Source organism: Poecilia reticulata, unplaced genomic scaffold (genome assembly GCF_000633615.1).
Source record: "Poecilia reticulata strain Guanapo unplaced genomic scaffold, Guppy_female_1.0+MT scaffold_467, whole genome shotgun sequence".
NCBI classification, from domain to species: domain Eukaryota; kingdom Metazoa; phylum Chordata; class Actinopteri; order Cyprinodontiformes; family Poeciliidae; genus Poecilia; species Poecilia reticulata.
Genome location: NW_007615229.1, coordinates 1 through 13,063, shown reverse-complemented (window position 1 = coordinate 13,063; position 13,063 = coordinate 1). Strand labels below are relative to the sequence as shown.

At 41.0% G+C, this 13,063-nt stretch overlaps 1 protein-coding gene across 1 annotated transcript; it reads left to right on the top strand.

Moving 5' to 3' along the window:
• Window positions 1–351: 351 nt before the first annotated feature.
• Window positions 352–11,574, top strand: LOC103461020 (tetratricopeptide repeat protein 27-like; the record flags this gene model as incomplete). Its single annotated transcript, XM_008403339.2, has 5 exons — window positions 352–495; window positions 2,608–2,710; window positions 7,889–8,047; window positions 8,186–8,331; window positions 11,458–11,574. Coding segments are annotated over 5 exons (669 nt in total), but the record flags the coding sequence as incomplete, so codon positions are not given.
• Between the last annotated feature and the right edge of the window lie 1,489 nt (window positions 11,575–13,063).

The window sequence follows — 13,063 nt, the reverse complement described above, 5'->3', positions numbered from 1 at the left end:
TTATCACGATTAATGTGATTAATCATTTCAGCCCAAATCAGCATACATTCAGTGATAATTCCAATATCAACAACTGTTTGAAAATATTCACCATTTTATATTTAAATTTTTTTTGGCTAAATACATTTTCTAAAAACTATGTAATTATTCTGGAATTTAGCAAAAATGTAGTCTGATTTAATGTCAGACAGTGAGGAAAAAAAACGGTGTATTCAATATCTGGTGGCAGCCGTTTCTTGATGATTGTAAGAGTTTAATTCCAAATTTCAGACCGATTTCTCATCTTTAGTGACTGTTCTGTAAGAGGGTGATAAATCACCTCTCACCTCTTTTTGAATATTTTTTTTCTAGAGTCCCCAGTTGTTGACGGAGGCGACCCTCTCCAGCCTGCTCCTCGACGGCGAGTCGGTGTACAGCCTAGTGGTCAACCCGTTCCTGCTGCTGCTGGCCAGGGTCATTCTCACCAAGTGCTCTGCCAAAATGGAACGCCTTCAGGTACATCAGATTTTCTCTTGCCTAATAACCAGAGCATCCGCTCATCCTTACAAAGTCTTAAAATTAATCTATTTCAAATTAAGGCCTACAAATGTCTTCGGTGCATGAAAAAATGTAAGTTGACCTTAAATACATTAATCACAGGTCTTAAATTTTGTCATGAGAGGATAAATGAATCCCATATATATTTTCTTGTGGGACCTTTCTATGTTTTCCTGAAAGTTACAAAATCATAGGTAGTGTTTCCACACACAGCTTTTCTATTTTTGTATTAAATGATGACAGGTCAGAGTTTCCACCAGAAGACCTGCTAAGCCTGGTGGTGGGGGAACTAGAACTGTCCACCAGCGGCCCACCATTTGTTTTGTTTAAAAAATGTTAAACGTTTCAAAAATTTCCAGGTGCACAATCAGGCATCGTAATTTGTAAATAATAGAGTGAGGCCAATGGGAAGCGCAGGGATAAAAAACACTATTTAAAATAAACAACCATTCTTAGCCTGGTGGGGGGTGGCAAGTAAAGCCTGGTGGCCCGCCAGGCTTATAATACACTGGACGAAAGCCTGCAGTTTCAAAGCTGTTGTGTGTTTTGGGATCTTGAGGTTAGATTCATTTTAGAAGATAATGTGTCTGGAGTCATACTAACCAGCCTTTTGTTCATTTAACCAACTATTCGGTAGCTGAAAATTGAATGCAACAGTAGAAATTCTGGATCCATCTCTGCACTTCACTGAAAGAGAAGCTGTATAACAGGAACTGGCCGTTAAACTGACGCCAGCAGACATTTTTCCTCAGAAGACGACATCAACAGCTGGATCTGGACACCCAGAAAGTCAGTTTACTGTTTGGTGATTTAGTCATAATGGACTCCTTTAATGCTAACGGCCTATAAGAGAGTGTTCTCTGCCAGATAGTGGGGTGGGTGAGCTGGCCTAGTTTTTCTTCTCCTCATCTTTAGCTGGTCATCTTCCCCTCCTGCTCTCTGCCGAAACACACAGGTTGTGTTCAGACGCAGCTAATTGCCCCCTTAAGCACGCTTGACTGGCCTGCATGTGTGAATACGAGCTGCAGTACACTGATTCAGCGAGACAGACTATTAAAGGTTCGTGCAGCTATGCTACAGAGGATGTGCTGCGCCTATACTGCAAGATGCAGCAGGCACCCGCAAACTGACTCGCAAATAAGATTTGACACGGTTCGGTTCCTCTCCTCTAGTGCTGAACAAGAGCAGGAGGGCAGAAGGAGAAAGCGTTGGCTGGCTGAGAGACATCGCCGCTTCTTTCTGTTGTAGTCAGATGGAAAAAGCAAAGCAGTTTGCTGTTTTTACTGCGTGTTCAGCAGTTTTCCTCCGGCGTGCGTCTTTGTGTCTGCTGGTGTTTTATTTGTGCTGATAGGGCCTAAAGATCAGCATGTCCAGGTGAACTCTGAGCGGAATGCGTGTCAGTTCCAAACGCTGCCTCGTCTTCTGGCCTCGCAGCCTTTTACGCCTTCTGCAGTGCTGGCATTTATTCCACACGGTTTTCAAAAATAATCCAGGACATTTGAACATGAGGCTGTATTCATCCATCCATCCATTTTCTTTCACCCTTGTCCCTCAGTGGGGTCGGGAGGGTTGCTGGTGCCCATCTCCAGCTAACGTTCCGGGCGAGAGGCGGGGTTCACCCTGGACAGGTCGCCAGTCTGTCGCAGGGCAACACAGAGACACACAGGACAAACAACCATGCACACACACTCTCACACCTAGGGACAATTTAGAGAGGCCAATTAACCTGACAGTCATGTTTTTGGACTGTGGGAAGAAACCGGAGTACCCGGAGAAAACCCACGCATGCACAGGGAGAACATGCAAACTCCATGCAGAAAGACCCTAGGCCGGGAATCGAACCCAGAAACTTCTTGCTGCAAGGCAACAGCTCTACCAACTGCGCCACTGTGCAGCCCATGAGGCTGTATTGTTGGAGCATTAAAAGGGTTGATATAAAACCAAGTCACCAGTGGTGGCAGTTGAATGCATCGGTCTTTAGGACTTATGCCAACTTTATTGCCTTAAACAAAAAGAGTCCATCTAATAGAAGCTTGAAGATGGCTGACCTGATCTGTTTCTGGGTTGCAGCTCCTGCCCTGGTGGACTCTTCGTTACATCAACCTGCACCAGCAGATCCTGGAGGCTCGCTCTCCACAGCTCCTCAGCTTGGCCCACTGCAGCATGGACAGAGGTCTGTAGGAGCTCGGCTCTTAAAACGGTCCAACTTTGGTGTCCACTGGGTTAGGGTTAGCTGTGCATATTAAGGTACATTTTGTGTTTCAACTATTAAAATAGGCAGTTCTGGGCATTATTAGATGGAGTCTCAGAGTACCGGTGGTCCACTGTGCTAAAGGATTTTGGAGACTCATAATCCGGATGTCCAAGAATTTGTATTAAAACCTTTATTGCCCCTCAGCAGGGAATTTGACTGTGTAGATAAAAAGTCAGAATGCATACTGACATGATGACACAAATTACTGCAAAGAATTGGAACAAGTTCAGTCACAAAAAGGTACAACAAAATGAGGTGGGATTCTGTTACAGTATCAGTTAAGATAGCATGTGGGATACGACTGATTGATATCTGGAACTAAAGAAAACGTACAGCTGTAAAAGAGAGTGACTGCTGGATTTCATCGCTGTTTGCACGGACCAAATATCTGTTGTTTTTGCTGTATTCAACATACCCAAATGCCTCTTAAATGTGCACAACACACAAGCTCATAGTTTTACTCACAAGAGAAACTATTCCTGTCTGGAAGCATTGCCAAAGTGTTGCGTTGTGAAATATCAATGAGGGAATGAATAATAGACACTGAACACAGTGTCTGTGAGTCAGACACCCCTATTAGGAGTTATGGCTGGAATTATGGAGATGCTTTAGGGGCCAGGGGAAAAGTTTCTTTGGAAGGACAAATCCTTTCTATTATGATTTCATAGCCGCTCTCTGACCTGGGGCACTCTGCATGAAGGAATCAGTCCAGATACATTTTCTTCTGTCTGTGCTTCACTTCCGCAGTAGTTTCCTCATCTGTGTTCTCTTCCACTAACTCCATTACTTTACGGGTTAACGCTGCCCCATCACTGGCTGCACAAGTGGAGTTATATTAGGATGGGGTTTCCCCCAGTGTACTATAAGCCTGGCGGGCCACCAGGCTTTACTTGTGCCCCCACCAGTCTTTTTAAAATGTTTGCATTTTTTAAGATTTTATAGTCGGTGTTCACATACTAATCTTTCAATTATACATAACTATCGAGTGATATTTTCAAATTTCCTGTCAACTTTAAACATTTTTTTTAACTCAAGAGCATGATGGGCCGCTGGATGAATGAGTGCTCTAGCACCCAACCACTGGTCAGAGTTTCCACCAGAAGACCTGTTAAGCCTGGTGGTGGGGGAATCAGAGCTGTCCACCAGCGGCCCACCATTTGTTTTGTTTAAAAAATGTTAGTTTCAAAAATTTCCAGGTGCACAATCAGGCATCGTAATTGATAAAAAAAATCAAAAAGGCATTCATAGGCAGCATTGCTTTCCCCTGCAGCAGGGCTTTGTTCAGTTTCAGGTTCAAGTGACCCAGGCCTTCCTGACTCAACTCCACATGGGTGGAAAATTTAGTTTTTATGAAAAGAATGTGTCTGTTTTTTGAGCCGGGACTTCATTTTCAAGTCACTTTTTGCCTTGGGGCAAAATAGGAAGGTGAAGGGCTTTTTCATACACCAAGCACTGTGGTTAGCTGTGGCTGCTTTTAGTTGTGCTCTACAGATAAACTTGGGTTGAGTTCAATTTGATGTATGCTTGACGTATACATGAGGTCAGCGTTGTGCCACATGGCAAAAAGGGGCACAGACACAGCCCCTTATCGCTGTGTCTGTGCAAATGAAATTTTCCACACTGCGGTGCGCTCCTCTGATATTTTGTAACTATGTGAACAGTGTTGTGTGGAAAAACATGGCAGACAAACAAGAACTCCTACTCATGGATATTTGCAAAGACAGATGTCTTGATGATTTGACCTATAAAGACAGTAAAATCACCACCACACTCATTGATGTCGCCATGTTGCCACTAACAAATGTGTGTTTTTTTTTTTTTTTGTAGACCACACACATAGCAAAAGGCTCATGGAGTCCAACGGATTCTTAAGGCTGTGGGAGGGTGAAGTGGAGTAGTTTTGACAGTAAACAGCTGCTGTAAACTGAAGACAGTTATAGTCAAACACTTTCCATAACGCATTGATGAAAGTTGCAATATATCTGCCTTATTTCTAGTGGTGGATATTGTTAAGAACCTCTCAGTTCAATTCGATTTCAGTTCTTTGGTTCTCAATTCGATTTGGTATCGATTCAATATTGATTTAAACACTTAAATGCTGATTTAGTAATAGTATACAAATAACAGTACAAAAGTTAAAACATGACGTTGGACCACTGTTTTTTTTTTTTTTTTTTTTTTTTTTTAAACGGTGGTCATGTAAAAGTAGTGTGCATGTAAAAGTTAATAATTCTTCTTATGTAAACGGAGATAACTCTCATAATATGAACCAAATTGTTGTTCTGAGCCACACACTTCTCACCAGTAGGTGGTGGTAATTCATGCCAAACGATTCACCTCTGATAAACTCAAGAAGAAGGTGACGTCACATCCATCTGTTCACGGCTGCTTGCTGGGAGCAGCGCAGCCGTGACGATGGCCACTCTACGCCGCCGTGGCAAGTCTGCAATCGATGCCTGGCACCAGAGAAATGCCGCTAGCTGCTAAACTAGCTCATCATACTTGCTGTTATCCATAGCCCTTCTTCATCCTACTGTCCACAAAGTGTGAGAAATGTAGGAAGCGATACATTGACTAAACTATGAAAACTCAAACGTCCCCAGACAGTTTGCATGGCTCCTAGAAGTGTGTGAACCCACCGGCCAAAAGGGATTTAATACATTCACAAGGAATTGATATTGAATTGAAGGAAAATTAATTGCACTGCATCAATTAATTTTTTTCTTTTACCCACACCTATTTATTTCTTTGGAACAGGACTGAAGTATTCAGGGAGCCATCATAAGATCTAGATTATAATTCCTGTACTTACTGTTTCCTTCAGTGTCTCATCGAGACTGTTTTTAGACCACATTTAAAACATTTAGTTGGCTTTAACACAGTTATTGTGATGCTGGTTGGATTAAAACCAGACAACAGGTTTGCTGTTATTTAACATGATGTAACGGTTAGCAGTAGTAAAGAAGGAGCAGGATGTGCTGGAGATAAAAATCCTGTGAGCAGAGAGGTGTGGAGGAAGCTGCTGCACTGTGTGCCGGAGCTGTCATCATGTCTGACTCACTTTAGATTGGTTTGGTGCTCTGTGGGGTAAGGTGCTGCTGAATTCATTTCCTCAGCTCTTTTTAATCACAATGTCTATTAGCAGTTGAACAGTTTTAATTAACTGATGTTTGAATGTGCTGCTGCTGCTTTAGTTTAACCATCATTAGTGGAATCAGTTTCTCTTCAGCGATCAAGATCTTGTTTATTTCTTGTCTGGTTACAAACTTTTGAGTGCTTTTCTTTCTTTCTTTTTTATTTTATTTTTTTAAATCAGTTTGCTACGTGACACAGGTTGACAGTTTGTTGTGTTATCCAGCCATTAACATGTTTGTTGAAAATATATTCTCATTTATATAGAAACAACGCAGGTGGTGATCATCTTCTCAACCTGCCCAGAGAAGATTTTGATTGATATTTTGATTGAGTATTTCACATTTTTATGAATTACTACTTTTACATGCATCACCTTCTCCTTAAGCTTCTTACTGATGCTCTGGGAGCCCATTGAAGAGCAGTGTGGATATCATGTCCCTTTTACAGCTGTCTAGTGTTTCCTATGAGAAACAAGATGTTGGGAGTAGAAAAAAATTGACAAGTGTGTTTTTATGAATAAAATGCACAGGCTGTTAAGATCTTTGGAAAGACTCTGCTGTTTGAGTTGAACAGAGTTGAACAACCAGTGAGTGGCATCCTGAAGTACATCACACTGTTACTGGACATGGTTTACCCTTTAATTGGCTAAAATCAAGTGTGTTTTTCTTGCTTAGTAAAATCGATCCACTGGATCTTTTTCTTCCTTTCTACTGATGACACACACACACACCCCCCCACACACACACACACACACACCCTGAAGTGAGTCATTCCCTACAATGTGAAAGCGGCAGTTCTGAAGGTGACTCTGACGTCTTGCATGTAAATCTCTTCCTGTGACTTTGCTGGCTCTGGCTGCTCCAGCCCTGGCTTCGGTTTCTGAATGGTGACTAGTGAAAGAAAATTTCCAAAGAAATGTAAAAGGGGCCAGTCTATGTGAGTATGAGTTAGACCAGAATCGGGAGTTCTCAGGTTGACTTCGGTTTTGTGGGCCTTAAGTTTGAGCATCAAAGCCTATACAGCTTTAAGCAATAGATAATTTATGTCTATCTTTGTTGCATGTCATGTTAATGTCCAGAATTATTTCATTAAATTGAGATAGGGGGGTAGGATTAATAAATGTTCACTTCTTCCTACTCCTTTTCAAACAGGAATATAGTTGCAAACAAATTATTTTGTTTTTTGGTTATGTATGCACATGTTTTCTCTGTCCTAGTTATTGCTTGTTTGCTTGTTTTAAAAAAAAAAATCTGTTTGAAATAAATGAATAAATACAAAAAAAATACAAAAGTTGGCTAATATGTTATCAATAGCATGTTGATAACACTAACTTACACCAATTCAGCATCAGTTTAGCTAAAATGCTAGTTTTAGCTAAAATTCTAATGTTAGCATGGGATCTATTACTAGCATGTTAATCTACAGTAGCATAATTCTAGTATGGACACAATAAGGTATAAGTTAAAACTAGCTAAAATGGTCATCTTAGCTCAAATGCTAATGTTAGCATGCAGCTAAAAGTAGCAATGCATGGGAGGCGGTGCATTGTCTTGATTCATTCATAAATATCAGATTTTTGATCAATTGCTCTGTGCTTTGTTTCCCGTGCTAGTTTCTCCTGGGGAGAGTTTCTTTGTCTCAGTTGAAAGGAGTGAATTTTTGATAAGGTTAGAAGGAAAGAAAATGAAGTAAATTCAGCTTTTAAGGAGGTTGTTGCAATTGTAGCTTTCCTTCTCTATGCTGCAGCTCTACTCTGCTCACATGGCTTGTTTGTAAGAAACACCAAGACAACAATTGATCCTCACAAGTATGACAGTAATGTGCATTCTGCTACATAAACAAGAAAAACACCTTAGAGAATCTAGGTTTTGCTATTGTTCAGTATGGTTCTTGTACAGACCATTGATTCACAGTATTATTGATAGAAGCATTCTTAGAAACATAATTCTGTTTCTTCTCCAGTGCTGAAATGCCAGTCGACGTTGTCGGACCAGAGGAGCCTGGCTATTCAGTTCCACCTGGAGTGTGCCTATATTAGTCTGAACTACTACGAGTACGGGAGCGCCAAGGAGCACATCAACACGGCCAAGGAGCTTTCTGGGCTCCACATCAACATGACAGGTGTGTGGGATACTGGTTGACTTGAAAATATGAGTGCCGTGTCAGAGAAATCTACTCTTTAAAAATGCAGGGTTCTTAAGAATATTTGGTCATGTTGAGGTTGAACTCTTTTTCCTGATCTGATGCCGTTTAATCCAGGTGCTCTCGGGAAACGGACCCGCTTCCAGGAAAAGTTTTTGGCTCAGCTCCTCCTTGAGGTGAAAAGGCAGGAGGGGGAGGAGGAGGCTGATCAGAGGGTCAGCGAGACCAGTCCCACTCCGACGCCACAGGCCAGCCTACCCAAAGTAGGAACCGTCTCTATCTTCATAGCTCAACAATAGCTTTTGTCTGGTTGAGTTCCTTAGTTTGGCTTTACAACTGCTTTACCTATTTTAGACTTCAGTTCTTATTGAAAAGCTTCAACTGTTTGCAATTTCTGTGCAGCCTCTGTGCAGCTAGATTATTCTGTGCAGAATAATCTAGCAATTGATACACTATCACTCATGACCAATTGGTTTGGGAATCAGGGTTGGAACTCATCAAGTCAGCTTGAAATTAAATGAAATTGTTATTTCTGTATGAAGGTCCTAACATCAGTTGACAATGTTCATCTGAACTTCTGAAAGAGTTCAGAAGAACATAAAGTAAACTCAATTACGACATCAGCTTAATAAAACCCAGCGGTTAGCGACTTACCTTTCATCAAAGACACCAGAATACCACTTCACATTATCAGTCACATGGCCTTCACACCAGCCAGGATGTAGGGAACAAAACTCAACATATAGGAATCAACAGTTTACGATGTTTAAGTACATTTATTGATAAATGTACTTAAACATTTATCAATCACTATATGTATTTAAAGTGATTGCTATGAATGCTAAAGTTGTGCTTCTTCAAATTCTCTGCCAGCCCAATGAAGGATCCAGCCTTTTAGGACTAAAACATTAATTCAACTAATAGTTCTTCAAATCTCCTGCCAAGTTATTGTTAAAGAATTTGTGGTTGATGGTTTAATATCCGTCTTTTAAATATTTTCAAAATGTATTGAATGGTTGCTGGGCTGTGTCCCAGGAGGTCTAAGACTCACTGCTTTGCTCCAGTTCTTTTTTTTGTCAGTGCTTAAATTTATGACGTTTCCATTAAGGGGGGAGGGACAGTAAATGGACTCAATCAAGACTGTCATTAGCCGGAGCTAAGCGACTCATTTTATAATGATGGGAGGAGAGAAGAGAAGCGGGTCATGTGTTCATCACTGGGCCAGAACCCTAGCAACCAGGGAGGGGCTCTGCCTCTTGATCTGACAGGACTTTGTTATCCGAGCTGATGCCACATTGTCACCTTGTAGATAATTTTCTGATGGCAGGGGCAACGTCAGCGTTTGGAGCAGTTTAACAAAAGGGATCTAAAATAAAAGAAACAACAGTCCCTTTCTGGCCTGTGATGCATCAAACTGCAGCGCTGTAAACAAGGTTTCCCCTTCATCGTTTTATTTGTTTTTGCTTTTTATCTCACTTAGATGTTTTTGATATTCAAACCCATGTTAATATTAGACCAGTACAACCTGAGCAAATGCATAGAATAGTTTTCAAAGGTTTATTTAATATATGTATCAGGGTTTCCCCTAGAAAACTTACTAAGGCCAGTGCTTGAGGCACTAGGGCAGCCATCCAGCAGTTTCCTGTGGTTTTGAGTCAAAAAATGTTTATGGTTGACAGGAAATTTGAAAATATTACTTGATTATTATGTGTTATTGAAAGACTGGAAGATTAATACCTAAACTCCAACTATATAGTCCTAAAGAAAAATCAGTTGTTAAAAAACAAACTTAAATAAATAAACATTGCTTAGCCTGAACACAAGGCTAAAGTAAAGCCTGGTGGCCCACCAGGCTTGTAATACACTGGGGGAAAACTTGAGTATTAAGCGATCATTAATCCAAAACAACCTGACCTGATGTGAAAATATGTGTACATCCTTTGCTTAGACATGAATTGACAATGAGTAACAACATTTTTATTTGGTTTAATTTAATGTACCACTGATGCAGAATCAAACCACTTAAATCTGTCTTTTAATATGAAGTAGGCCTCAAACGTAACACATTGCGCCTCAGTCTAAGGAAATGAATGAAAGGATTAGAAGCATTAATGGGCATCAATCAATAATGCCTGGACTGGAGAGCCATTATCTCCAAATGAAGACGAACTCAATATCAGAGCACGCTGATGACTCATCCAGGAGGTCTCTAAAGGAAGCAGACTAGTTTCTAGAACTGAGTTAGTCAGTGTTAAAGAGTTAACAGCAAGAAAAAACGTCATTCATGGGAGGCCAAAACTGCTGCCAACACAGGATTTCCCCCAGAAAACTTGTTCAGCCTCGTGGTAGAGGCGCTAGGGCAGTCCATCAGCGGCCCACTGTGCTTTAGTGTTTAAAAATGTTAAACGTTACAAAAATATGGAGGTGCACAAGCAGGCATCATAATTTTGAAATGATAGCGTGCAAGTGCAACCAACAGGTGCAGGACGGTGAAATTGGTGCAAAACCCCTCATGCACAGATTACTGTGTCAATTATGAACCTAGTTTAATCTGTATTTACTGTTGCTGGTGTATTAAACTATTTAAAATAAGCAAATGATGCTCAACTTGGGGGAGGGTGGGCCTGGTGGCCTGCCAGGCTTGTAATACACTGGGGGAAGCCCTGGAACAACAACAATAAGAGCCTGACTCAAATCTACTTAAGGAAAACTCAACCTGGTAATCACTAGGAATTAAAAAATATTCTCTTTACTGACAGAATGGAAATGGAACACTTTGGATGGTGCAGCCTACATCTTTTTACAGCTGTTTAAAAACTAAAAATGTTCTGCCTACAGTCAAGCAGCATGGTGGTGGTATTCATGGTTCCACTAGCCACAATTTATGGTTAATGGAACTATGAATTCTCTAGCAGAAAATCCTGAAGAAGAATGACTGTCTGATGGCTTTATGTCCATGCCCATAATCTGGCATGTCAGAACCAGGACTAGCAGAGAGACAGAGGTTTTTTGAACTCTGTCTCTCTGAGTTAAAGAAACTCAGAACTTGAACTTAGTTCAATTGTACCAAGTGTACAATTGAACACTTCAAGTGTATTGAAGACTAAGTGTTTAGTCTTCAATACTAAACACTTAATATTTAATATACTAATATTATACTAATTATAATAATAACATACAGAACACTTAATATTCTGTATGTTCCATTAATTAAAGTACAGCAGGCTTATGCTGATTTTATGCCCTGACTTCTTTATATGTAATAAATCCTTCTTTTTGTTGCAACCCTTGCCATTCTATGCTATACATTGCAAAAATAAATCTTCTCTCACAACCCATAGTTTTATCAGACTTGGACATGTGTGACTGGAGGTTTTTGTTGTTGACAGGATTACCATCTGGACGACGACACGCTGCTGGATCGGATCACTTTAGCTGAGCCCGATCTGTACCAGCTGCCTGACCTGAGTGCTGAAGAGCAGGCCCTCGTCCTGGGTGTGTGGTAGGTCAACTCCCCTCACCCTGTCAGTGTGTTTAAAACATGACTTGGATGGGCTTCAGTCCCCATGACCTGGCACCTGGTCATTGGAGGACTACTAAAATCGGCTTCACTTAAAAATCGGGTGATCACCGATCTCCCAAAATTAAGGAAATCGACACCGATAAATCGGCTTGCCGATAAATCGGTGCACCCCTAGCATAAAACGTTATATACTCCACCATGTGTTCATATTCTCATCGCATTTGCACCCAAAAAAATGGCCCATCACGGTTGTGGTTGTCTAACTATTGTTAAACAACTACAAGATTCTCCTCACTCAGAATCTTGTGGTTGTAGATAAGATCAGTGAATAAGATCAGTCTCACCAATTGTCCGTCAACCGCAGTAAAAGAAATCGCACCCTTAAACAAAGTAATGAAAAAAAAATTGTCCCTGCCCCAGATGATACTTTACAGTTTTTTTGTTTTTTATAAATTTATTTTATTTATTACATAATGTCAAAATAGACCCTACATTATTCCATCAAGCATTTACAATTTTCATAAGGATTTTTAACTTGACAGTTTAATATTGGGTTATCTTGAAGAAGAAGCAAATGCAAATAAAGCAATCCTTCAGTCTAATTTTCTTTCTGGGTTATTTTCATCCAGCTATATGCTTTGTTTTGAAGAAACTGATTGTTGTTGTCGCTTTAACAACAAGGACTTTAGACTTTTTATGATTCCATTAAAGCTGTATTTGTAATGATGTGACGGGTGTTTACAGCAGTTCCTGGGACAGTGACCCGTCCCTGACCAGAACCTGTTTACGGGCCCGTTTCCATCCAGAACCAGGGTGACCAGCAGACACTTAGTTTAATATCGGAGCTCTGTACCTGTCGTTGATGAATTTTGCCGGCGCGGCGGAGGCCAGATGGGTCAAGTGAAGGGCAACGCAGCAGTCAGTGAGATTGCAGGGAGATGATTGATGAGCATTGGGCTCTGTTTAAATTAAAGCCCTATCTGCACACTTGAATGTAGCTCCAAGGTAATGTCAGACAGGAGTAGATTAGACCTCTGAGTCCTCCAAAAAGACACTCATCAGATTTATTTGCTTTATTTTTTTCTTCCAGGCCCTATTTGTTACTGCTGGATCCAGGGAGCCTTGAGAACATAGACTGTCTCTCTCTCTCTGATTTATCCTCATGTTTATCATGATGATGTTGATGCAAAGCTCTTCACACTTCAAACTGAAGTAAAGGTCAAGTGGAGGCATTTGCTTATACACTAATAATTACTGCTATGGTGTCCATCCATCCAACCATCCAACCATTTTTTTTTACACCCTTGTCCCCTAGTGGGGTCAGGAGGGTTGCTGCTGCCTATATCCAGCGAACGTTTCGGGCGAGAGGTGGGGTCACCCTGGACAGGGCAACACAGAGACAGACAGGACAAACAACCATGCACACCACACACACACACACACACACACACACACACACACACACACACACA